This window comes from Eucyclogobius newberryi, unplaced genomic scaffold (assembly GCF_026437365.1).
Source record: "Eucyclogobius newberryi isolate DKJ021-1_F unplaced genomic scaffold, fEucNew1.0.hap1 SCAF_14, whole genome shotgun sequence".
Lineage (NCBI taxonomy): Eukaryota > Metazoa > Chordata > Actinopteri > Gobiiformes > Gobiidae > Eucyclogobius > Eucyclogobius newberryi.
The window spans coordinates 22720574-22747722 of record NW_027315768.1 but is presented as its reverse complement, the minus strand read 5'-3'; the positions used below and the strand labels follow the sequence as shown (position 1 = coordinate 22747722).

Below are 27149 nucleotides of genomic sequence, written 5' to 3'. Positions count from 1 at the left end.
AGCAACTGCTCCAGAGATCTACCCCTTTAACAGATATACAAACTTATACCATACAATATTGGTTCTAAATGTCTTTATTCTGTTCAATCTTCGTATAATCAGCTCTGTTCGCCTCAGTTTCCATGTTCTTTAGTGATTTTGACAGACGATGGAGTATAAGGGCCAACCAAGAAAAAAAAAAGCGCTGCACTACGAGAATAAAGACGTTAATTAATGAGAAAAAAGTCGTAGTTTAGGCGCCGGTTCAAAGTGACGTGATCAGTTCACTTTCAGCCCCACGGTCAGGACGCACAAGAACGGGCTTGGATGAGTTGACAGTTTAGAACTACATAAAAGCCTAAAATAGATGTTAAAGTGTTTCCTGGCCTTTAAAACGATGTCTTACATGTGTTTATTACAAGACAAGACACTGCGTTTAGCAGCACCTTTCCTGTGTCGCATCATCCACTGACAGTTGGATAAACTCTTTACTTTCTCCATGATGCAGCTGTAGTGCATCATGGGCTCAAACAGCAGCCGTGCTCCGTGCCACAGCTGCCCGGAGACAGGAGGAGCAGCCTCGCTGTTATATTCACGGATTCTAACCTTTTGTGATGCCTTGGACAAACTCAGTAAAACACACAGAACACAAAACATCCGTCTACATACATCATCCATACATCATGATCCATACATCATCATCCATACATCATCATCCATACATCATCATCCATACATGATCATCCATACATGATCATCCATACATCATCATCCATACATGATCATCCATACATGATCATCCATACATCATCCATACATGATCATCCATACATCATCATCCATACATCATCATCCATACATCATCCATACATCATCCATACATCATCATCCATACATCATCCATACATCATCATCCATACATCATCATCCATACATCATCATCCATACATCATCCACACATCATCATCATCCATACATCATCCATACATCATCATCCATACATCATCCATAAATCATACATCCATCATCCATACATCATCATCCATTCATCATCCATACATCATCCATACATCATCATCATCCATACATCATCCATACATCATCATCCATACATCATCCATACATCATCCATACATCATCATCCATACATCATCATCCATACATCATCATCCACACATCATCATCATCCATACATCATCCATACATCATCATTCATACATCATCCATAAATCATACATCCATCATCCATACATCATCATCCATACGTCATCATCCATACATCATCATCCATTCATCATCATCCATACATCAGCCATACATCATCCATACATACATCATCCATACAATATGGATGAGCGCAGCTCCAACACACGCGAGCACCAACACCGGAGTCCGTCATGTTACAGGTCCAGGACCTGACATGTGACACTGCACCGGGTACATTATTGTTTGTAATGTCTAAAAGACCCGCATTATAAAGATTGACATCTATTGTGGGCATTTGTATTCACTTTTAACCAAGCGCCATTTGCGTCCTGGTGGTGGTGTGTTTGTGTAATGAAGACTCCACAGATGCATTTGACTCAGAGCTTTAAACATACAAAACACAGCGCTGTTACTGGACTGTACCATTATGCAACATTGAGGGGGGAGCACGTAACATGGTGCTGAAAGTGAACCGCGTATCTGCCTTTATTGTCTTTAAATTATGAGATTTTTCTTGTTATTTAATGAGAAAAAAGTAAATAATTAATGACTTTATTCTCGTAGTCCCCCGCATTTTTTTTTTTTTTGGTTGGCCCATATACTCCGTCGTACATAAATAATGATTTCTGTGTTTATTTATACCTTGACTAAATCATAGAATTTATAAATAGTGCATTACACTAAATAATACTAATAATGAGAATGTTGGAAGCAAATTTACATTTACTTCGTGAAGTCTTTGTATTTGTTACATCACTTTCATAAAGCCGTTAACATATTAAAGGAATGGTAATACTGGAAATTAGATTATAGATTAGATTTCACATTTTTTAAAAGTCATTAAATCATTGTCAATAATCATGAAAAATCTTTAAATGGTGATTTGAAAAAATGTAAGCACTGGTACGAGGCAGAGCTGTGCAGTCTGTGGCATTTCCACTTTCCACTGCACAAAAGGGATCGGCACTGCCTGTTTGAGGGGTCCTGCTTTAGGACATTAGAGAACAAAAGAACCCTTACACACTTCTTCATAATAACAATTAATTCTATCAGAAATAATAATGGTTTTGAAATGAATTGAAATAATATATATTTCTACAATACTTTTTTTTTTACATGACATGTGAGGAGAACTCTGCTGTTGCACTGACTGAAAACAGCAGACACACACTGGACTGACAGACTCTTTTACACAGAAGAAATGCTGCTGCACTATAGCTTGTAACGTGCTCTAAGCACACGTGTAAACAAACAAACAAACAAACACTTGTGCTCCAAATACGAGGGATTATTGTCCTCTCTGAGCGTGGGTCCTAAAGTGAGCGACATGCGCTCGTTCCCCTCTCACGTCTTTTGTTGCTCTAATGAGCCGTTACAAAGCGATCAGTCTGTGCACTGCTTAGTTCTTATTTAGTCAGATAATGACAGACATCACAAGTCACGACTGTTGAAGTGAAATTTGCACTGCGAGGGCCCGACACATGGAACCGGTAAATGTCCCTCAGTTAAGTCCAATGTTTTCAGACGCCGTCTCTCGGGTCTGGACGGGACAACGCTCAGGTCATGGCATGAATTGTAGGTAATTGCTGCCTCACTGTTGTTTCTTCTGTACAGCCTTAGCTCCGTGAATCTCCGTGATCACTCGTGCAGCCAAACCCACATACATTTACGGTCTCAAAATGCCATCATGCGTGTTTTTAGCTATGGAACAATAAGTCGATATAGTAATTATCGTGACAGGCCTACGTCAGCTGCTAGCGTAGCAGACCGCAGCAAGCCGAGCGCGCAGTCCACCATTAACAGCAGCAGCCCCGAGACGCTGCGAAGTGAACTGGCTAGTGGAAAAGCGACTGGAAAAGCGACTTTCCCAGCGACATTAGATGTGACTTTTCGTCACATCTAATGCATAAGAAATTGCTAGAATGCATCGATTGTCAAAACAAAATTGTGTCCTTAGCCTGAAACATTTTTAAAAGTATAGATTTACAAAAACTATACTTAGGGATGACAAAACAGGGATGGATTTGAATACGAAAACCAGGCTGAACCTTGACAGATAAATGTGCTATTGAGCGCACTTTAAGATCCAGAACAGCTTTTATGCTCTGCTCAGCGTGAAGCCTCAGCCATTACTGCCACGTACAATGAGCCTGTATCCAAGTGTGCATGAATGTACTGAGGGTGCGGTGTCAGACATCTTCAACCACGCTTCATTTACAAGACCCTATCCTCATCTGAACCACTCCAACTCAAGACAAAGGCGGCGCTTGTTTCCATGCATAGAATCAGCTCTGCTCAATGCTACAGACAACGAGCCAGAGCCAAGAGGGAGCTCGAGGTTATCTGAGCGAGGTGCCACAATGAGAGGCAGAGCGCTCCGGTTACCACGGCAGCCTCTGTGTCAGCTTGGTGGACCGGCTTTTGCTTTGTGTCTTTCACAAGTTTCTATTGAGAGACACATGTTTCCTGAAATGAGTTTCCAACAGTTTTGACCTCAAGATTTAAAGACATGCAAAACCCAACCCTTACAATTACAATATTTTCTATCAAAAATTCAATCGAAAAGTTTCCAATACATATATATCTGAGGTGCCTTGTCATTTCGCACATCCCAATTATTCATCGCAATTAGTTTATTCACAACTTTCAGAAGCTAGAGCGAAGTTTTGCGGTCATGGTAATGCTAACAACAACTAGCTACCAGAGCACTAGCATTACCTCGTGGTTCACAAGCCATAAAAAAATACTTAATAATTAGATTTAGACAGCACGCGGTGGTCTTATTTTGACCATGACAACTGCTTCTAAGATATACCTGTCCTGGGGCAAAACAAAACCAAAACAAAAGCTCCTTCAACAGTCAAGTCAACTGTAGATTATTTTCACACCACAAATAATGTAAATAAGATGGATGGCTGAAGTCCATTTAAAGCCATGCATGCCTATCCAAGTAAACAGACCTAATCACTGTAGGCTACTTATTTTTGCCTTCCACGTTGATGCACAGCAAAGGGCATAACCAAAGGTGCTATACATCACACACAAGCACTTTTAGAAGTCTTTGTATTCATTAAGCATTATAGAACATGCCACTCTGCGGTACGCTGTGATAGCGTGGCAGTTTTGGTGACGTCATCATGACGTGGAATGTCTATCTATGCGTGTTAGCTTTGGATCTTGTTATATTCTGTTCAAACCAACTTGCATGCTTGTGCCAATAAAACCCGCTCTCACCGTAGTTGCTGTAACCCATACACAGCTCAAGCGTGGAGGTTGTGTAAGGCGACAGGAAGCACCTCATCCATAATGGACGTGTGTGGTTGTGTGTGCGTGTGTGCGTGTGTGCGCGCGTGCGTGTGTGTGTGGTTGTGTGTGTGCACTCGGGCCACCTTGTAACTAATAACCTGCGGATACAAACTCTGCTCTTACACCGACAGGAGAATACAACGGGCAGCAGCAGAAATCAACAGCATCTATCTACTGTTATGCGTCAACAGATAAAATAACACTGGCGGCTCGGGACAATTTGCCGATGCAAATTTTCAATTTGCCACAAAACCCTCACCTGAATGCGCCCTCACACCACGAACGCAGCACTGCATAGGGACACGGGGAACGAGGGAGAGAGGTAGAAGCCTTATATTGTTTACTCTTATACCATGTAATAAATGTGACCTTATCAAATGTATACAGCAAGTCAAATATCCATGTCTGTATTCTCTATTGTAACATGGGCAACTCAGTGTTCATGCATTGAAACAAGGTGGGATTAGATGTAAGATTATGACATGATAAATTCAAAGAGGCAGAGGCATTGAAAAGGACAGTTTTAAAATGAATACCAAAGAAACTAAGTGCAAGAAACTACGTAAATTATAGTTAATAATAAGCAAAAACATGGGTTAACCATTTGTTCAACTTACCAAATATATTTGTGGAATGTCCTTTCTTGGCAATAGGTTTGAGCTCGTTGTGACCCCAGCCGTACTGTCTGTAGCTGTCCCAGGCATGTTTCATCATCTGCAAAACAAAAACAATTCTCAGACTCAGTGACGGGCCAAAGTTATATGTATGCATTATATCTAAAGCTGGGGTGGCATTTTAACCCTTTTGAGTTTTCCTAATACACGTATCTTGTGAGTAATAGAGCAAAGATTCCCCCTTATTTGACCTTTCGAACAAAGACGTGAGAAAAAAACGCTGGAGATGAGTCCTGACACAGAGGCTGAGGAGAGAAGAGGAGCCGCGGGGCAAACTCTACGGACGACACCGCACCGTTTCAAACATTATTCTTTTCCCACATCTCGCAGTCGAAATGCCATCGTCTGATTCACAAATGTGTGCAATTTTCAGTGAATATCAAATGTGTTGTTTTCTGTTCCAATTGTAAACACTCCTGAGATACTCCAGAATACCAAATACCAAAACCAGGCCAGAAGAAGACATTTTCCGGTGGTTAAAATAGACGCCAAATAAAGAGTTGTCTGAAGTGACCTGACACCCGATGGCCTTGGACCAGCTGTCAGCTTTTCTTTTTCTTGTTTCTTTTTTACAGGTTAGTAGTTTGGGGACATTTTAGCCTTGGTAGTGATGTTGGCACCACATCATCCATTTCGTCCGTTTGGCCGGGTCCACAGTTTTTGGGCACCGAGCAGTTTTTAAAATGCATTAAAAACTGACAAAAAGGTAGTAACCCTTTGTCCTCCGTAAATGCGTTTGCTTCACCTGGTCAAAGAAGCAAGAAAAATGACTGACTTTGAAATTTGTGAAGCAGCAAATCTCTTAACCTGTTACCACCCACCTGTCCGCCGGCGAACATTTTCTATATCTCAAATATTCTCTTACATCATCACTTTTATTTCCGTGGTCAATACCAGCAAGCCATACATCATTTTAAAGCTTATTTTCTCAACAAAACGAATATGTCATTGATTTACATTGAATAATATGCCCCAAGAAGCAATTGCCAATAGTTTGTGAGAAAGTCTCAACTTTTACAAACGCATGTCCTACCTGTTTGCTGTTTATGACGGACGAAACGGCTTTAATTCTGTACATCCTTGTACTCAGTCTGTCCGTAAGGAATCATTGAAAAACAATATCCACTTGTATTTTTCCTGAAGTTATCCGATTTCGAGATATTGTCAAGTAAACAAACTTTTCTTCGTTTCTCACCGGACGAGAATGCGCTTGTCCGCCGCATTTCTCCGTCCATAACAAATGACCTGTTTGACTTATACGATAGTGTTTGACATCGATCTCTTCCTTAGACTGTTTCCTACAGAATGAGACCATCCACGAATTTTTCTGTCACCGGGTTTGTTTGCTACAGCCTCCGGAGGAAAAAAATTCGGCGCTTCCGAAGCGCGCGTCCATCTTTGTTTTTAGCCCTTAGCTTCTGCTAGCAGGCACGCAGGAGACTTTGAGTGACATATTATTCTAGCCAGTCAGGAGACCTTTTTCCTGATAGGCGGGACAAAGGGTTTATTTACACAGAATTCTCCCTGTTCACGTGCGTAAGGCTCCGGGAAGGCTGTAAAGAGCCAGATTTCTCGGCAGGATTTTGCGCATAACGTTTTCAGATTTTATTAGCCTTTTGGACGTGCATTTTGTGAGATGTATGTATTATTATACCAATACAAAAATAAAATAAAAATATTATAATTTTTTTTTTTTTTTTTACCTCTATATGGGAAATTCATGGGTAAACTCATATTTACACATTTTCACATATTTTTTTTTTAGCGGTTATAATTGCTATTAGTGGCCTACAAAACATCAAAATGTATGTTTTATGATCATAGAGGAGCTAAAATTGTAATAAAACAGTTTGGCACAGTTGGCACATATTTGGATCACTTGTTCCGAATATACTTTTTGATACAAAAAGGTCAACAGCACCAAAATGCCTGTTCCTAGAGCTCTGAAACTTTACACAGTTGTTGTCAACAAGATAAACATGTACAGTGAACAGCATATGCACACAATGAAGTATGTCATGCTCAGGACCATTACAAATTGACAATATTCAGGCGAGACTAAAAAAGGATGTTTTGTTTATGTTTGGGCCTCTGTAGTGTAAGTTCTGAAGCCCTGACAGTGTTCATGTGCACATCTGCAGAAACTAGAAGGCCTAAGCTTTCTAATTATGCATCACACTTGCATGTGGAACATAAGATCCTCTTTTAATAAGCAATGCCATTTGGGTATGTCCAACCATTGTGCACAGGGCGAAAATAGGTGGGTGGTAACAGGTTAATCCTCTTGAGACAAACATGCTAGCAAATATGTATGGTTTGTTTGTTTTTGTAGAATTTCAAAATGAGAGAGCATTATGCCCGTAGATTATTTGTGATTGCACAAAGAAACGACACAAGGGTGCGACCATTTGCACCCATCCAAATCATCCCTCACTGCACTGTTCACTTTCTACACTACATCTGTACATTTTGTGTAGATAGAAAGCCCATTTTTATTTTATTTTTATCCTATAGCAGATTTAAAGTGATTTTCTTATTGATTTTATATACCGGTAGGTATATGTTTTATCATTGTTCATTGTTTTTTGTTGCACCGTATCACCAAAGCAAGTTCCTATGTTTGTGAATCCTGTTCATTAGCAATGGCAATAAAACTTTTCTGATTCTGATTTGTGTATATAGTGTTCAGAGGAGCAGCCTTGGTAACACTTTCCTCAGCGGTTGCTCAGCTCTTGTGGGACTCCTTGAAGTCGGGAGGGAGCCTGGTTAATAAAAACAAGGTGTGTTCTTGGCCTTGCTCGTTCCATGACGCTGCACAGGCACGTGCAAAGGATTATAAATGAGATAAATATACATCGACATGGACACTTAGAACCTGGCACACTCCCTCTGATTGGTGTTGATTGGACGCTTCATCAAGCCTTGATTGGTCCGTATGGCAAAGACAAGCGAGGCAACGCAAGCTTGTTGACAATGTTGACACATGACTTGTTCCAGAAGGACCTTGGAAAGTAATTGGTTATTAAGCGGACAAATTCTAGATTAATTTTGACAGCAGCTTTCCCTCACCAGCAGGACACCTTGAAAACAGGACTGGGAAATTACATTGTATCAAGCCAAAAATACCAGATAATTTCCTAATTAGTCCATTCATTATTCAAAGCTCAGATTCTTCTGAAGACATCCCAATGCACAGTTATGAGACACACCTTATAGAGCCTGTTAAAAAGCTTTCAAGTTTTTCTAACCTAACCTCTATTGAACCCTTCAGGTTGCAAAATATATTAAAACCTCAAATGAATGTGTGTCAGCTACATGGGACAATAAACAATGATTTGGCTTTGCAAGGAGCCTGAGGAGACTATTCTGTGATGGTCTTGGGGAGTGATCTGCTTATTTCTATGTGGGCCAGTCACAAAGTGCCACAGTGAATATATTAATCACAGCACATTATACTCCAGAGCACAGTTTGGAACGGCCCAACGCCCCAGGACTGGCCCAGTGTTATTAAGGTCAGAGTCGGAGGGAGATTAAAACCATTCCCCCTCGTCCCCTCCACCCTCCACTGATGAGTCGGAGCGGAAAAGTGAAGCGTCAACTCCACTGGTGGCTTTGATAAAGATGGCATTTTAATATTTACTTTGCAGGGTCATTTTAAGGTTGATTTATTGGCGCAATGTGTGTGTGTGTGTGTGTGTGTGTATGCGTGTGTGTATGCGTGTGTGTATGCATGCATGCATGCATGCGTGCGTGTATGCATGCATGCATGCATGCGTGTATGCATGCATGCATGCATGCATGCATGCATGCATGCATGCATGCATACATACATATATTATATATATATATATATACATACATATATTATATATATATATATATATATACATACATATATTATATATATATATATATATATATATATATATATATATATATAATATATGTATATAATATATGTATATAATATATGTATATATATATATATATATATATATATATATATATATATATAAAATAAAATATTATCTGCATACGGCTTGACCCCAATTTTTTACCAAAATAACGTTGTTGCGGACCATTTTATTGAAGTTTTGTATTAATATTTTATGTTCTTTAATATTTATATTTATATATTTATATGTGGCAAAAATTGGTAAGTATTTGGATTTCAACATGTCCAGGTATTGCAGGTAGAAATTGGTCACATAATTTGGGCAATAAATCAATTAAATACCACTTTTTTAATGTCTTTTGTTCTCCATTTTGTGGTTTGTCAAAGTTAGACAGCTTTTAACTTCCCAGTGTTGCAGCCAGGTTTGGCTTTGATGTTAATGACCAGAAGAATGCAGACGTACGAGGTGCTTTGACCTTCACAGTGGAAGTCAAAGCCGGCCCACTAGTCGCCTGGGTCTGGTCTGCACTAAATAGCAGCATAATCAGCCTCCAGCCACTGCTTTCCCAAAGGACAGACAAGCATGACTCATGTAACCATTGCCCTAATATACTAAAGTCCCTTGCACACGCTCAAACAGGGTGTCCCTGGAGCAGTAAAATATTCATAAATCCCTTACAGCCGGTGGTACAGAGCAGAGCCATTACGTGAATATTGTTCAGTGTTTTATTTTCCACAGCCTGGGAGCACAGTGACACATTTTGGAGGTTTGGAAGCCAAGGGGGTGAACTCTCGAGTCATTCTGATTGATTTAAGGCACACATCCCACATGCCCTTGTCTTTCACATCTCCTAACTCGCCCTGCAGAGGGTTCATATCGCCTCTAATGGAACCTACTCAAGATACACCAGGACGGGGAAGTGAGACATCGGAAAAGCTTCTTACCATTAAAAGTAAATTCAACTTGGGCAATAAATCTGTCCTGAAGAGGGACGTCAAGATTATTCCGTTAATGGATAATAGTTATTATTTAGGTCACAAAAGAATCGTAAGAACTAAAAAACAATAATGATGACCATTTTAGAAGCAAAGTTAAGTGGTTCTAATTCAATCTATAAAATAAATTACATCTAAATATAAACTACTTATTATCTGGCTGTTTTTGTCAAATGTACTTCATTTTGTCATTTAGAATTTTACATAAGGCTGGTCACAAACTTGAGAAATAGTAATGTGTTGAATGAGATTTCACAATATCATTAAATCGCAATGTTAAAATTTGACATTATGACATCCCTAGTCCGGAAATGTGTGCAGTTTAAGTGTCGATGTTCAACCAGTTTTAGAGACGCCAACACCTAATCATTTCATGTAGTTGGGAGATGTGTATAGGATGTCTTCTTGTGTGTCCCTAACCTTTAAATCTGACCAATCCAGCCTAGATTAAATTTCAGATTTGGATCAGGCCTGAGCTAAAATGTCACCATATCTTGTGAGGACTTGTGTAACAAAGAGCTATTGTGCTTTTCTCTACTATATACAGTAGATATGTCACTCCTGGATCATGTTGTTGTATTTTGGGAATATCAATTTTAATATAATAATGATCTATAAACAAGTCCAGACTATTTTTCTTTTTGATACACTACCGATATACTCAAAAAAGTTGCCAATACTTACCTGTCTGAGTACCTGTCCATGACCACAGTGTGAGGTAGAGTACATGGTTAATTATGAATAGTAAAAGTCTGTTCGCACTGATGTGATGTCTGACACCTTCATCAATTGGACAAATATCCAGCTTTCACTCCAAAGGCAAAATGAAGGCCTAAAAGAGTTTCATTTTCTGTCAATATCAGTGTTTTCAGCATCTGCAGAGAGAGTAGTCTGTAAACAAACAATAACTCAATTTATCTCAAATCAATGGCAAACTAAGGCCACAACTGACATTTTATCAATTTCTGTCGCAAAAAATAATAATAAAAATATACCGTAGTCAAGTTACAGACTGACACAAATTCAATAAATAACTCAAATTGGGGAATGACACTGCTGATGGGAAAGACAAGAAATGACCAGTTGAGATGAACAAACAATGGCATGATTCTACAAAAATAGCACACATTTTCATCTTTGCTCTGAAACATACAATCTCTAGAGGATCTCTTTATGAGCAAATATGAGCATTTTTGTAAGGAATGATGTTTTCAATCTGAAGGTAAAAACAACAACGCTCAGGGCTGCTGGATACATTCAGGTGAGCTAAATGAAAAAAAAAGGAAATGCAGTCATTGTGCTTTAAAGGCCCCGCGGGACAGAGACACAGTGGGAAGTGCAGTCTTGTTCGCTGCCATTTTCTCTGACATTCCCAGTTTACAGCACCTCAGGCTCATTAAAGGCGTCACGCACCAAAAGGATGTCTCAGGATGCTTTCTACACAACTACCAAACAGGCAGTGCACAAAACATAACTAAGAGACAGAACATTGATTAGACAAATTCAAAATTCAAAATATAGACATGTTATCTTTTAATAGGTACAGAAAAAAGAAATAACAAACATATGATATTTCTTGGCTAAACTACCCTCTATAATTACATTTCCAACAGCTGAAAGCAAATTTCTTCCTTTACAGTGGAAAAAATTGGCGCAGCATATACTTATCACACACAGGTTGATGACGTTTCAAGCTCTTGGCACCAGAGGAACCAACAAAGAATGAAAGTCCACAGATTATAGGGCGAAGTGGTGTATGGGAAAGGTTATAGCCATTATTCAGGAAAAACAAAACAGCTGGAACCTGCTTGACATATACAATCATACATAATAAATGCAACGTAATGTGCTCCACTGGGGTTATGGCTGTCAAAAGTGCTTTCCGACTTGCATGCTATGGCTTGTGCTGTACGAGAGGCAAGACAATTCAAAGCACAGTCACTACACTTTCTAACTAACTTTAATGATTACAATGATTACTCTCCGGTCACTCATCCACCCTCTCCCCAGTAACGCAGGGGGTCCCCCAGGGCTCAGTCCTCGGCCCCCTCCTCTTCATCTGCTACATCTTCCCCCTTGGTCACATCCTCCGCCAACTCAACCTGGACTTTCACTGCTACGCTGACGACACCCAGATATACCTCACCACCAAATCCACCCAAAACCCTCCCCTCAGCCACATTGAAACCTGCATCTCTACAATAAAATCATGGCTCACTCTCAACTTCCTCAAACTGAACAGTGACAAAACAGAGCTCCTCCTCATTGGCACCAAATCCACTCTCAATAAAACTGGTCCCTTTTCACTCAGCATCGACACCTCGACCATCACCCCCTCTACCCTGGTACGCAATCTCGGTGTCATCATGGACCCCACCCTCTCCTTCACTCCCCATGTCAGCCACATCGTCAAGACCTCATACTTCCACCTCCGCCGCATCGCCAAAATCCGACACTGCCTCACCCTCCCCGCTGCTGAATCCCTCATCCATGCCTTCATCTCCTCCCGCCTTGACTACTGCAACTCCCTCCTCACTGGCATCTCCTCCCATTCCCTCCATAGACTCCAAATGGTCCAAAACTCCGCTGCCCGCCTCCTCACCCACACCCGGTCCCGTGATCACATCACTCCCGTTCTCTCCACTGGCTCCCCATCAAGCAGCGCATAAACTTTAAAATACTCCTCCTCACCTTCAAAGCTCTTCACCACCTTGCCCCCCCCTACCTGTCTGACCTCCTCATCCCCCACCGCCCCACCCGAGCTCTCCGATCCTCCTCCTCTCTCACCCTGACTGCACCAACATCCCGACTCAAAACTTTTGGCGACAGAGCATTCTCCCGAACAGCACCCCGACTCTGGAACTCCCTCCCCCCAACCTGTCCGCCACTCTCCCTCACTCACAACATTCAAATCCCGCCTAAAAACATACCTCTTCACCCAAGCCTATGACCTCCCCTACCCCTAGCCTCCTCTACCCCATTGCCTACACTTCTACCCCCTGTTACATCCCCATCTTTTTCTCTCTACTTCTTCTGTCTTGTTCATTTTATCTGTATATTAATGTGTTCTGTACGTGTTGTCCCCCCTGTCTGTAAATACCCCCCCCCCCTTTTTTATTATGTTCAGCGTCTTTGGGTCACTGAAAAGCGCTATATAAATAAAAGTTATTATTATTATTATTATTATTATTATTATTATTATTATTACAAGGCTCTGTTTGTATTTGGAATTTATGGAATCAAAATAAAATGAAACATTGTTACTGTATTTTCCTGACTATAAGTCGCACCGGAGTATAAGTCGCACCAGCCAAAAAATGCATAACAGAGAGAAAAAACATATATAAGTCGCACTGGAGTATGAAATCCGGTTGCAAGTGTGAAAATAACAAATAATATCACAAATAAGTCGCTCCGGAGTATAAGTAAAAGTATATAAGTATAAATATAAGTATAAGTCGCACCCCAGCCAAAACTATGAAAAAAAGTGTGACTTATAGTCCAGAAAATACGGTATATATTTTTCTTTCATGATTTTCATGAATAAATACAAACTTGAAATTTCCAATTAAAGGAACTTTTCAAACATGATCCATTTTCAAATACATGTTGAAACCTAAAGGAAACGTCTTTCACCAGGACCTGAAGGACTGAGTATATTTTGAGTAAAACCATGTCCTAAGCCTCTGTGGGGAGGTCGGTTGCAAAGTCTGAATTTAGAGCAGGGCATAAACTTGTCTTCATTAAAGTGGATTCTTTTACTGACCATGCCAAAGATGCAGGAGATTTGCTGAATTTGACATAAGACAAAGGGGGAGACAGAGACTTTGCAAGACAGATAAAAGCCAATAAAATATTTAAAGTTTTGCCACTCAACATATAAAACCCTGTTGCCTGCGTTTATTGCGAAGATGAATGGCTGTACATTAAGCTTATACGTTCAAATGCATGTGGCTGAGGAAAATACATCCTAGGCAATATAAATCAAGGTTAAAAGCATCAAGAAAGAAAGCCATATGAACTGGTGGTAAAAGTAAACGGAACTGTATAAAGGGATTCCGACAAAAACACCATAATGGCAGAGATGCGTGCCTTTCTCCAGAGCCACTGAGGCAAACAGATGCCCACAAACCGTCATCTGTCCGTATTACCAAGGTGTCAGCGCGCTAACAAGGGTCAGAACGCATGCTTTTGTTTTGCATGCCACCTATCCTGTCTAAACTGTTTGATTCTACGTTTGATATAGTAAGCAATTTGACAAGATTGGTTTAATGGGTATTTGTGAAAGTTAATTACAAGAAAAAAATCCCATTAGTAAGCAACAAACCATTTACGGCACATTTGACATGTCATTTGAACAGCTCTTTAGCTGTTAACGCTTGTTTAATTTAAATAAAGGCGTCTCCAGTCACACGGGTCATTGGTGGATAAAACTAAGGTCATACAAAGTTATTCCGCAAGTATTTACCTTGAGTATCTTGGCGCATTGGTCTCATGGAAGTGTGACGACCCCTATTAGCAAAATGTCTTTATTTTTCTGACTAAATGTCTTCCACAAAACCGAGATACCAAACTCCAGACACAGTTTTAAAAGACTGATTACCAACTTGGCTTTGAGTAGAAGTATGTGCTTTTGATAAGTTATTCTTGGTGATACAATGGATATTGGCAGATCCAAGGCTGAAGGTGTGGGTGGATTGTGAATCTGGATCATCGAGAAGGGGAGCGTGATGCTGTGGCCCAGGCAGCTGCTGCTTGTTCATTTGGAAGAGCGTAGTCTTCTCTATGAACAGTGATTATGAAGAAAACAAAAGGGGCATTCAGAGACAAAGGCAGGTTCGGAGTGAATGGGTCTGCTCCGTTTACAGCACGACTCTGCCTGGATCCATGAAGCACTACGAGAGGGAGCCACTATGAAGTAATTATTTGGGAAAACTAGAGCACAGGAAGCAGAGGAGCACAGAGAGACAGAAAGGATTGGCTTGGCAGCGAGGGTAAAGAGAGCACCAGCCGATGGCACCATCTGAATTCTGAACAGGCGCTGTACGTCTGGCTTACTGTTGCCTTCAATAAAAGCTGGCCAGAAAGAAAAGTGAAGCGAAAGAGATTCTGCTGTCAGGACAGAGAAACAGTGGATCAGGCATCCGTGCTCACAGTGATGTTCAACCCATCACTACAGGCCAACGTAACAATAGAAACCAATCGCATTACAAAATGGCAGAAATGTACCATGGACATGATTGTGTAGACTGGATATCTGTAAAGGCATCTGGCACAGAAAGCAACTTTACTTTCCACAATATAAAGCAACCGCCACAAATAATTTAATCCCCTTCATATTGTCCTTCAGGAGGCTTCAAAGGATATTTTAGGATAATTAAAAGTGAGACATACAAATGAATGCAAAACCCTCCAAGTTCAGCCAATGCATGAGTTCTGTATCCATTTTTCACAAGTCCAAGTAAAGTCCTAAGTACTTAGTCCAGTTAGCTAGTTGCTGTATAATTGAGGACTAAAAGTTTCTCTCTATACAGTTGATGGTAAGATGTGTGTTTTCTAATAACATTTATTGTTTGAGGACTAGCATTAAGTTGTTCATCATGTCCCAAGGAACTAGCTTCCAAGTCCCAACACCATTATATCAAAGTCAAATCAACAAAATAGTGTCATAAGTCATGACTTGCAAGTTCAAATCTCTGCTAGTTATGGTGAAAAGAATAATTATGCTACAAGGAATGCATTGGAAAAATGAGGATTAAGTTTAGACCACAACAAACCGTTTAAAATGAACTGGTTCTGTTTTTCACATTTTAAGACAGTAAAAATGATGGCCAGACTGATATGGATGTTGGGGTTCAGATATAATACCACTATAAAAGGAGGTTGGAGGCGCAGATATAGCTGCCAATTAATTTAGTAATACAATATAAATAGTTTATAGGCAGCTGATTATAAAAAGTGTGTCAAGCTCCATTAATTCTACATTGGGTTTATTATTCAGCCTCTTAACAGTGAATTTTAAAGGCTGAAAGTTTGTTTTTTATAGACTTCAAATATTGAAGTGAATTCATGAGTCTAAAGGTGTAGTTAGCCTCATGCACTCTCAGGTAATTAATATGCGCAAATTCTGACTATTAACGCCTCTTTGCAGGACTCATTTACATGTCAATGTGAGTCCAGTAAACATCGATAAAGCTATAATCACTTTGAGAGAACAGAGGCCATGTTTACAATAATGTGTTAGCATTTCACAAGCTAAGCGATAACTAAAGTGAACAAAAGAAATGAAGCATCAAAATGGACACACCACCACCATATAATACATGTAATACTTATGTAAATATATGTTCACGAGCTCTCAAAAGGCAGTGTAATATTTCAAAAGAAATTCTGCATTTTTTAGTTCAGTTTCACAGTTCATTCACATGTGTGCAATGCTTGAACCTAAACCATGGCGTTTACATAATCAAAAAGGCATATTAAGCATACTGTATATTATTTTGTATTAGTATGGTCAACACTGATAAACAGCACCGTCCATACCTCTCGAATCTTGTCTCGTTTCTCCTTGACATCTGGTTCTGGTGGTTCCCCATCATTCACTCCAACCACTTGGGGCATTGGGACCGGAGGTAAAGGTTTTGGCCCTGGGTCCTTCTTCTTCAAGTCCTCCACCACCTTGGTCTTCTCCGTCTGGATCTCGGCCTGGATCTCCTCGCGGGACTTTCGCAGCTTCTCTTTGGCCTCCTGCAGTGCTCGCTCGTGATCCGCTCGGATCTTATCCCGCAGGCTCTCCTCCTCCTCCCTGTGGGGGGCAGGTACACATATCAGACGGGGTTCATAGTATTCAGCAGGCTGGTTGCCACAATTCTGCTAACAGGATTCACAGAACTACATCAGAGGCAAAAACTGTAAAACCAAAATATGGATTGAGGTTCCTGAACTATAACAAGAAATAAGAAGAGAAAATCTTACAAAGAAAACATTGAAATTAGTATTTGTTTTGATGTATTTATTTGGCAGGGACAATGCTGTCAGACATGGTACAACTAACTTGCGCAGTGCAGTAGGGTTGAATCAAAATCAGATCAAAATCAGATACTAATCAATACTAAAAATAGTATTGAAATTATATATTATTAGGTAGGTTTATACTTATGTGTTAACATAAGTATAAATGTAAAATAAAACTTTATAAAATTGGACTATTGCTGAACAGTTTCAGAAAGCACTTTTATTTTGTGTAAGGAAATTTGTTTTAGTTTTTTTATTGCCTTTGTGGTATCAAAATAGAGTTAGACATTATATTATTGTGACAGCAGCAATAAGCACTGGCTCAGCTAACAGGGGAAATTCCAATGATGTAAGCAAGAGCCCATTACTTTAAATATTTCTTTTAAAGTTATTTATTTTGTAATCTTGCCAATAGCCAAGCTAGCAACACAACCACAAATCAAATGCCACTAAAATAATCTAAAAAGAAAAGGATATTACCGTACTATATATATATATATATATATATATATATATATATATATATATAAATATATATATATATATATATATATATATATATATATATATATATATATATATATATATATATATATATATATATATATATATATATATATATATATATATATATATATATATATATATATATATATATATATATATACAGCAAATGCATAATAATAATCAAATCTAAAGTTATCTAAATGTATCAAAAACAAACAGATTCATAGCTAAATGTATCCTAACCCCAAAACAATAGTAAATTAAAAATATGGCATCTCGTTTGGCAGCAAAACGAGCGGCCTGACCCATATGTAATGCAGCTCATTATAAACCAGACAGAAGCTCGAGTCTCTGCACTGCACTGTTACATCACCACCAGGAACTAGGACAGGTGTGCCGCAAAACAATGAGATGACGAGAGAAACATCATCTGCCCCTTCCTGTCGAGCCACAGCCTCAGGGGGTGACGCCACGTGTCCGCCTCGTCACACTGTGGGGCAGGAACAATAAAACACAAGCACAGCGGGCAGCGGAGGTGAAGGAATGAGTCCCACCAACAACAACCAGGGACACCAGGTCTGCCCAAGTCACAGAACTAAAGTCAAAATTGCCACGAAATCAAAAGCCAAATATTACAATTCAGTGTGCGTGTCAACGGTAGAAGGCGGCCACATTTGTATAAAACTGTCCTTGACTCAAAGACTATAGCAATTTCATTTATAATCATTTGGTTTCAGGGAAGCAGTGCAATATGTAAGGAATTCTAATGACAAGCGTAGGACAGAATGGTTATGTTCAATTCAGGTGCTGGGCCGAGTGTGTGGGACGGTTCATTGTGACTTTTCAAAAAGTGGGCTTTGATCATTTTGGCAATAATGAAAAGGTAGGACATGAATTACAACTGATATTCTCACTGCTCTAGCGCATTACTGAATATGTCAATTTTGTTTTTACCATCGGCCAAAAATGCCAAGTCCACTTTAGATATTGTGAATGCGGCGATAGCGCAGTGCATTCAAATGTTTGATACAGTATGAGTTTTGTTATTTTTCTGTTCTTGAAAGCCATTACGTGGGATGAGCCTGACATGCTGGAGACCTGCTGTTCCCATGTGGACGCAGCTGTACGCCTCTGCAAAACTCCAACACGGAGAATATTACATTAGACACAACAAGGATCAATATGAGGTGTTGTTGTTGTTGTTGTTGTTTTATGGCGGTTGGCATCCGAGTGTTGCATTACCACCAGACTTTATTCCTCAGACGTTTCGTAGTCCTCAGACTCTGTCGTAGTCCGTAAAAGTACTCCTCCCATTGCTTTGGCGTACAAAGCCCATGAGGTCATGATGTGTTTTTGTGACTAGAATAGTTGTTGTGTCAGAGACCAACCGGCTTTATTCCAGGGAGACTCCTCCCCACCTTCCTCGCCCTCCTCGACGTTCGGTTAGAAGTCCTTCTTCCATCACTTTGGCGTTTCTAGGCCCACGAAGTCCAAGCGCGTTAGGACATCCTCTTGCTCCTCATCCTCGGCTCAGTCTCCAACACCCCCCACCTCTATAAACGTTTACCCAGCCCTGTGCTACATAAGTAAGCAACCACAGCCTGACACAAACCCTGTGACTGGATCGCCAGAACGTTCCGCAGATTGAACTCCCGCCCATTATTCCGAAACCACAAGGCCAACCCGGCCCTTTCCCTATCATAAGCCTCACAGCAAATCAGCACATGCTCGACAGTCTCTGGCACCTGACAGTGACCACACAGACCGGTCGGATGTTTGCCTATCCTACTCAGTGACCAATTGAGTCCAGTATGGCCAATCCTCATGCGGGCGAAGGCCCTTTCCTCCCACGCGTTCCTGCCCATAGACCCGCAAGGACCCACACTACCCTGTATGTGATAGAGATGCCGTCCAGTAACACAGTGGCTCCAAAATTCCTGCCAAAGGCCGACCACATGACTCTTGATAACGGGCTTGATTTCAGACTTGCCCAACTCAACCGCCACATCAATTGATGGCCGCCGAAGGGAACGTTTAGCCAGTGCATCAGCCATTTCGTTACCATCCACCCCCACATGCGCAGGGACCCAAATGAAGGAAACCCTCACATCCTTCCTGGACAGGGAGAGCATCAGACAGCAGATGCCATTCAACACATCCTGTCTGCAATCCGATTTCCCAGATTTAATGCTTTGCAATGCAGAAAGGCTGTCAGAGGCCACCACAATGCCGCAACACTGCAAAGCAGATTCCGCCCATTCCAATGCCAACCGTATCGCTATGAGTTCCGACGTGAAAACAGAAAGGCGATCTGTCAACCTCTTCTTGACCGCTAGCCCCAGGTCAGGCACAAAATAAGCGGCGCCAGTACGCCCACTCTCAGGATCCCTAGACCCGTCGGTATAAATAAACACATCACCTGAGTGCTTATCGATGATCGCTTGAACGGCAAACTGCGGTGCCCTCCCAGCGACTCCTCTAAGCTTGCCATGCAAGCTAACATCAACAGGAGCCGGGACAAACTTCCACGGAGCTATAGCAGACAAAGCCACCGACGGGCTCACACGCAGATCACCAACCCCCGCAAGCCGCGCCTTCGCATTTCCTACCTGGCTGAAAACCATACCGCCAGCCTCACTCTGCCCCCCATCAACCCTGAGAAAGTCCCTCACCGGGTGAGAGCTCGTATGACCTTGCACATTCACCCAGTAAGCCAACAGAAGTTCTAGCCTCCGGAGCCGTAACGGCAATTCCCCCAACTCAACCTGCAGCACCGAGACAGGGGAGGTCCTAAAAGCCCTACAGCAGATGCGCAAGGCCTGGGCTGACAGTTGTAAAATCTAATACACTACATTATGCAAAGGTTTATGGTGGAACGTTGCCTTTGAAGACAATGGAATAGTAAGCAGCATTCAGTAAGGAGGTCACAAAAGGTCAAAATAAGTATAATAAATATAAAAGTCAAACATATCATGGCATGTTAAGGTTTTTTAGAGTATCTTTTCTGTCATCACACGTTTAGAACTTAAAATAATGTATACGGTGAAAAATAATGCATACATTGAAAACCACACTTTCTTTAAAAGGTGGTATAGACGATTTTTTTCAGCAAATTTTTTATCATATTTCCTCGTGGCGTGGATAAATAATTTGTCCTGCCACGTATCAATCATAAAACGCACCTATCGCTCACCTGCAGCCGCGTCAGGCTCGTCCCCACGTTTCCGCGTGCCTAAGCGCATGGATCTATCATAATATAGTTCCCTCAGTGTATGGGGCAAAATGAAGACGGCGAAAGACAGTTCGAGCTGACGCAGAAGTGGACAGAAATCTACGGGAGACGAGCGATGCGATGCGCTCCGTTGCGCTAATAAACAAACGTACGTGTGTGTTGTATCAGTCCACATGGGGGAGTGCGCATGCGCACTTCCGCCTGCGTTCTCAAATCGCCGAAAAATCGTCCATACCGCCTTTAAGTTAGACGTTTCCCATATCAGGAATGGCATTAGAGCTCCATCTACTGGCAGCAACGGGAATTAGAAAGGCAAGATGAACAAATCAAGCTTGCCCCCAGCATGTGAACGCAGGCTCGCAGTCAGGCCAAAATTTATGCACTTAAAAAGCAAGCAGAAGGTTAGGACTGCTGTAACCAATCGGCACCAATAATGAAAAATGTAATGGTAATCGGTAATCAGCTTCATTTTCCCCAAAACCGATCCGATTCCCTAATCAGTCATGTATTGAGGACACAAACACCACTTCAACTAAGTGAGTATAGTCATGCCATACCTCATTGTAAAGCTCTGGAAATTGAGCATACAACCAGTCATATTGAAGACAAAAAAAAATGTTTTAATTAGGCCCGAGCGCCACAAGCTGGCGAGAGGCCTATTAATCTCGTAAGGCCATGCGAAGCACGGCTGCGAAAGTGCGCACACAGTGCGCACGAAATCGAGCGCGAAGCGCTCGCCCACTTCCAAACACTCACTAACGCACTCCTTCACTCACGCACGCCCCGTGCAGACTAATTAGTAGTAGGAAAATGGAACGTTACCGTTGTAAAAGGGCGAAGCCCGTGCAAAAGTGCGCACTAAACGAGCACTTTATATGGCACCCCCCATATAAAGCACTTGTTTGCCTTAAGTAGCTCACGAATACGTTCCCCATCTCTTGCATGTTCCGTGCATATAAGCATGTAATGCAAAAATTGAACATTATTACTGTATAGAGGGCCAAAAACACAAAGTGTGACGGGTAACGAAAGTACCCGTCAGTGACCAGGGACCCACACCATCAGGTAGGAAAGCGCTCGCGCTTTCCGAAAATGTATAGTTTGATATTTGAAAAATGGGAAACATTGTTTTCGCATCGGAATATTATTCTTTCTTTCTTTCTTCTCGGGACCAACCCCCCTATTTTTCACCCAGTGAACATTGACGAAAAGTCACAAAAATTTGCACACCTCTAAAAATCGTGCCTCTCTACATTCTGGCTATTTCCCTTTTCTAAAATAAAAAAATTGGCGCGTCAGCGCCCCCAAATGTACCAAAAATGCATTGAGAGATGGGAAATGACCCAAAAAAAATCTGATCGTAGAATCATGAAATTTGGCGCAGAGGTAGATGGTGACAAGAGAAGTAAAAAATATTATTACGGCAACGCCGTCCACCCAACCAAATGTCGGCCATATTGGTTCAAAAATGGCTAAGCATGACTCGGGAGTTTTTCCAAACGTCGTACTTTTACGAACTCCTCCCAGGGCGTTGGCTCTAAAAAGCTGAAATTTGGTGAAAATGCTACTGAGGAGTGGGACATCAAAAGTTATCCAAATTACATTGATACCTGTCACGGTCTCTGTGCGGCGAAGCCGCAAACTTTAGCTAGAATTTCAGAAATCTCCCAAATTTTACATTTCTGCGCAGATAAAGTCCGAATTGCGTCAAATTAGAATCAGTTGTTAAACTCTTTGCGCTAAACGTACTTGAAGTGAAATAAATTTGGCACCACAGCGCCCCCTACAGATTTTATATGGAGGTTAAATGTTTAGTTTTGCGAAATTTTATGAAATTTGACACACAACTCAATTTTGGCATCCACATCAAAAAAGTCAATGAGACCCATGTCATAATTGTTATGGTTTTGCCGTAGCGATGACCAAAACCTCCCATGTTATTCCAATGGGGAAATCGCCAGAACATGTTTGCACTTTAGACTTTCACAAACTCCTCCCAGGGCGTCAGCCCTATTAACCTGAAATTTTGTGAGACTCATCTTCAGGGGTGAACCGTCAAAAGTTATTCACATTTTTATTCAAAGAGTCACGGTCTCTGTGCGGCGAAGCCGCACATTTTGCCAAGAATTCAAAATAAAATAGCTTTTTGATGGTAAAACAAAGGGGAGAAGATGTGACAGCGTCACAGATTCAGCAGTAGGCGTAATAAAAGGACAATTGGGGCGCGTTAGCGCCCCCTCCTCTTGCGGCGTGGCGGCGGTGTGGCGAGGGCCGATCATTGCCGCTTGCGGCTATATTTAACTTTATTTTTGACTTGATCTAAGAAAATTGATTTCTCGAACTAGAACCGAGGGTTTTTGCCCAAAACTCTGTAATCCCTTGTTTGTCCAGGAGTGTTGCATTGTAGAAAAAAGATTCAGTTGGAGTCATCTGGACACTTTTATAGAATATATGTGAATATATGAACTTGCCATATCTCCTTTTAAAGCCTACAATCAGTACTATTACTTTTGATTGCCATGCAAAAATACATTATATAGCGCTAAGTAGAAAAAGCTTCAGTTGTAGTCATCTGGACTCAGTTTGAAAAAATAGACGTTTCGACTCTCATCCAAGAGTCATTGTCAAACTGAGTCCAGATGACTACAACTGAAGCTTTTTCTACTATGGAACACGCCTGGACGAATGAGGGATTACACCGATATATAGCGCTAACATTGTTTGCATTAGAAAATACTAATGGAAGAATCTGGGTCAAAGTTCAAAGGTTATACCAAAGATGTTTTTTGAGGAACATACAGTATACAAATTGTACAGAATAAGATGGTAGCAGGTTTGGTATATCAATAGCATAAAAGCAAATAAACATGTTCTTTGAGCTCAGCGTACATGCAAATAAATGTTATGCACTTATAGCTTAAAGAGGCTCCAAAACAAATATGAAATAATTAATGTAATGCCCTTATAGCTTTATTTCTGTTGCAGAGACTGTACTGGGCTTATAAATAATAATGGTTTTAACAAGTCCAAGCTTTTAAGGGTGCTTTTGATGACACTAGTTTTGAAAAAAATCAGGCCAAGTATCAGTATGGGAACTGAAAAAGCTGGATCAGTGCAAGAAGATCTTGAAGCTCTACCTATGACATTATAAAACTGGGGAAAGTGGAAAAAGTGTGTTTTCTCTGTGATTATTGAGCAAAATTCATCAGACTAGCCTGAATTAAGCTGCATACAACTCCAGGTATGTTTTTGATGAGGGAACAATGTTGTGGTTAAAATATCAAAAAAGATAATTTAGCCTAATATGTGTCTTTTAATGTCAATGTCAATGTCAAGTGGAGGAATAATGATGAAATCCAAGGGGCCACCACAACAGTTCAGATTGATGCAATCTCTTCAAGTCAATCCTGTTAAAAGTAATAATCCTACCATTGAGAATATTCCCTCTTAAAAGGAAAAAAAATACAGTAAAAGGATGTTATTGCTTCTGTCTTTATTGAAACCAACAAGAAATGTTATTGTCGTAATCAGTTATGCAAGACAAATGGAAAAGCCAGATTTCCATTTAGCATATTAGCATATTTAGCATAGAATTTGGGGCCATGGAGCTTCTCAGTTACACAACATTGCCATGAAAAAGCTTCATAAATATTCATATACTGCAACTCAGCGCGTCTGCCTTTAATTGATCGGAAGACATATTTTTGCAACACCAAAGTTGCAATTACTGCTGTATTCCACGGAAAGTGAACGAATGAGTTTGTAGGATTGTCTGAATGTTTTGTTTTTGACAATTTGCCTTCAGCAACACATACAATGCATGCATTATGTAATATGTAGCAGAGTGAACGTCCAGCCATTGTCTGGTAAGAATGTGTGAGCAAAATAACTGATTGATGAAGTTGTAAATGGAGCATTGCAATTACAATATCCATACAATACTGTTCATCCAACAGAAATGCATTAATACATGTCTTTAAACATATTGGTTGAGGATTAATTATCAGACAAAAATTAAATGTTGGTAGAATTAATGACAAATGTTACATAAATATCACCTTTTCTTAGCTTTAATGTCCACTGTGGTGTTTGGAATTTCTATCACAACAAATTAGATTGTACAAGTGACATTGTAAGTCGCAAAAAGGATATTGACTCCTGGTTTAGAAAACGCCTCACTAATAAGCATGTACAATTTACTTACGGTACTACTTTTTACTGCCCTTCCCCTCAGTGAGGCCCCCCACATGACTTTTGAATCCAATTCCGACCACATTTTTCAGAACATGGATCTTTTAGAGATCAATCAATCAACCTTTATTTATAGAGCCCTTTACAACACTCAAGGTGACCAGAGCTTCACGATAAAATCATGGCAATACAAAAACATAAAACTATGTAAAAACAAACTGTACAAAATAAAGTGTTGCTACATTACAGAATGTTAAAATCCAGTCTGAACTAATACGTTTTGAGCTTGGATTTTAAAAGGCTAGAATGTGTCATGCACATGACAGAGAAGGCTCGATCAACACAGTGTTTAAGTCTGGCTCAGGGGACGTCCAGGAGAAGCTGATTTGTCGACCTTAATGCCCTGGTTGGGTTACGAGCAGACAAATGCTTGGCCAGATAAGGAGGTGCACGGCCATTTAGAGCTTTTAAAACAAAAAGCAAAACGTTAAAATCAATTCTAAAAGAAGCGGGAAGCCAATGGAGAGCTTTTAAAACATGTTCAATTCCTCTCTTTAGACAGGGGTCTTGAAAGTGGCTGTGGCTCTGCTGAAGAGAAAATTTAAATTAACAATCTCAACAACTTCAGACCCGTATCTAATTTACAATCTTTAAGCAACATTTTTTTACTCAGCACAAAGATTTTTTTTTTTAATTTTTTTTTTTTAAACACAAACAACATTCCTCAAGATACAAATACAAGGCACTCCCTACCTCACGGACAGAACATTTATGACAAGTTTAGATATCTGCTCCTCCCAGGTCCATAAAATCCCATGTGGTGTGCCCCATGGTTCCATTTTAAATCCTGTGTTTTTTAACCTTTAACCTTTACATGCTCCATGGCATCCTTGGCAGTGTCAGTGGAGACATGGAATCAACTAGCTCCGTGTCTCATGATGACAGCAGGCCTATGGATACTCTTTTTAACTGCAACTACAGTAGTTGGCGGTAATGTAATGCTTGGATAACAACCGCCATAAAACACCAAAGAAGAAGAAGAAGAAGATTTTAGACATAAAATCCTGCATGGAAGAAAACTTTCTTCAGCTTAACCAGGACAAAAGTGAGGTTTTAGTCATTGGTCCTGTGGCCCAGAGAGATTAAATTGTATCCAAACTACAAGCACAATCTTTCAATCCATCCAAGTAAAAAACTTGTTTTTGACTCATAGGTAACTTTTATTCCACATATTAAGAGCTTCACAAAAAACATTGCACACTCTCTCTTGGGCAAACATGGAGACGCTGATAGATGCTTTCATCCCCAGTTGTATAGTGTAGGGTCTCAAACTACATGTATTCAGTTTATGATTAAGGAAGATTTCTTAGCAGAAACGAGACAAGACGGGGCACCAGGGTTAAACCCAAAGAGCTAAGATACAGTCCTTAATCGCGCTCGTTAAAAAGGGTCTGAAGGGTGTTTCACGATTCAGGGACTTACACATAGTCTAATTAAACAAACAATAGTCACTAACTCTTTCGTGTAGTTTATGTATCAAAAGGGTAATCAAAACACCGGAGCAGAAATGCGCACAGGTAAATCACAGGTGACGTTATATCAGATTTAACAGCAGATTTCATGCAGATAATGTTAAACCAGGGTTTTGCCTTTGATAACCAAACGTGTCTATGCTAATCTATATCAAAAAGAGGGAAAGTGAGAAGCTAAAGGGAGGAGGGACAGCTGAGCTCTACCCAAATCACGCCACAAGAGAACCGCACAATGGACTCGGCTTACGGTTCTGTAGAGACTCGGTCCGACTGGTCCTTGTCCGCGGACGAGGTCCGTAGCGAGGCGTCGCGTGGAGCGGCGAAGGTTCGTGAAGCGGGCGGCGGCCGTGGAGCTGGCGGCGGTCGGGGAGCGAGGCGTCGCGTGGAGCGGAGGAGGCTGCGACGTGCTGTAGGGTCCTTGGCGCCGGGGAGCGGTGTGCTGCGCCGGGGAGCGGTGTGCTGCGCCGGGGAGCGGTGTGCTGCGCCGGGGAGCGGTGTGCTGCGCCGGGGAGCGAGCGAGGGGTCGCGTGGAGCGGTGTGCTGCGACCTCCTTGAAGGCGGCGGCAACGGAGACGATATCCGAGAGTTCCTAAGCGGTAGAACGCTTTAGCGGCGTG

At 40.9% G+C, this 27149-nt stretch overlaps 1 protein-coding gene across 1 annotated transcript in view; it reads right to left on the bottom strand.

Annotated features, from left to right (window-relative positions):
- Nucleotides 1-27149, bottom strand: part of man1a2 (mannosidase, alpha, class 1A, member 2) — a 123714-nt gene that overhangs the window by 74818 nt on the left and 21747 nt on the right. The window contains exons 3-4 of the mRNA XM_072445029.1: nt 16600-16861; nt 5109-5205 (exon numbers count right to left, since the gene is read on the bottom strand). Coding sequence (XP_072301130.1) covers nt 5109-5205; nt 16600-16861 — 359 coding nt within the window. The remainder of the gene's footprint in view (nt 1-5108; nt 5206-16599; nt 16862-27149) is intronic.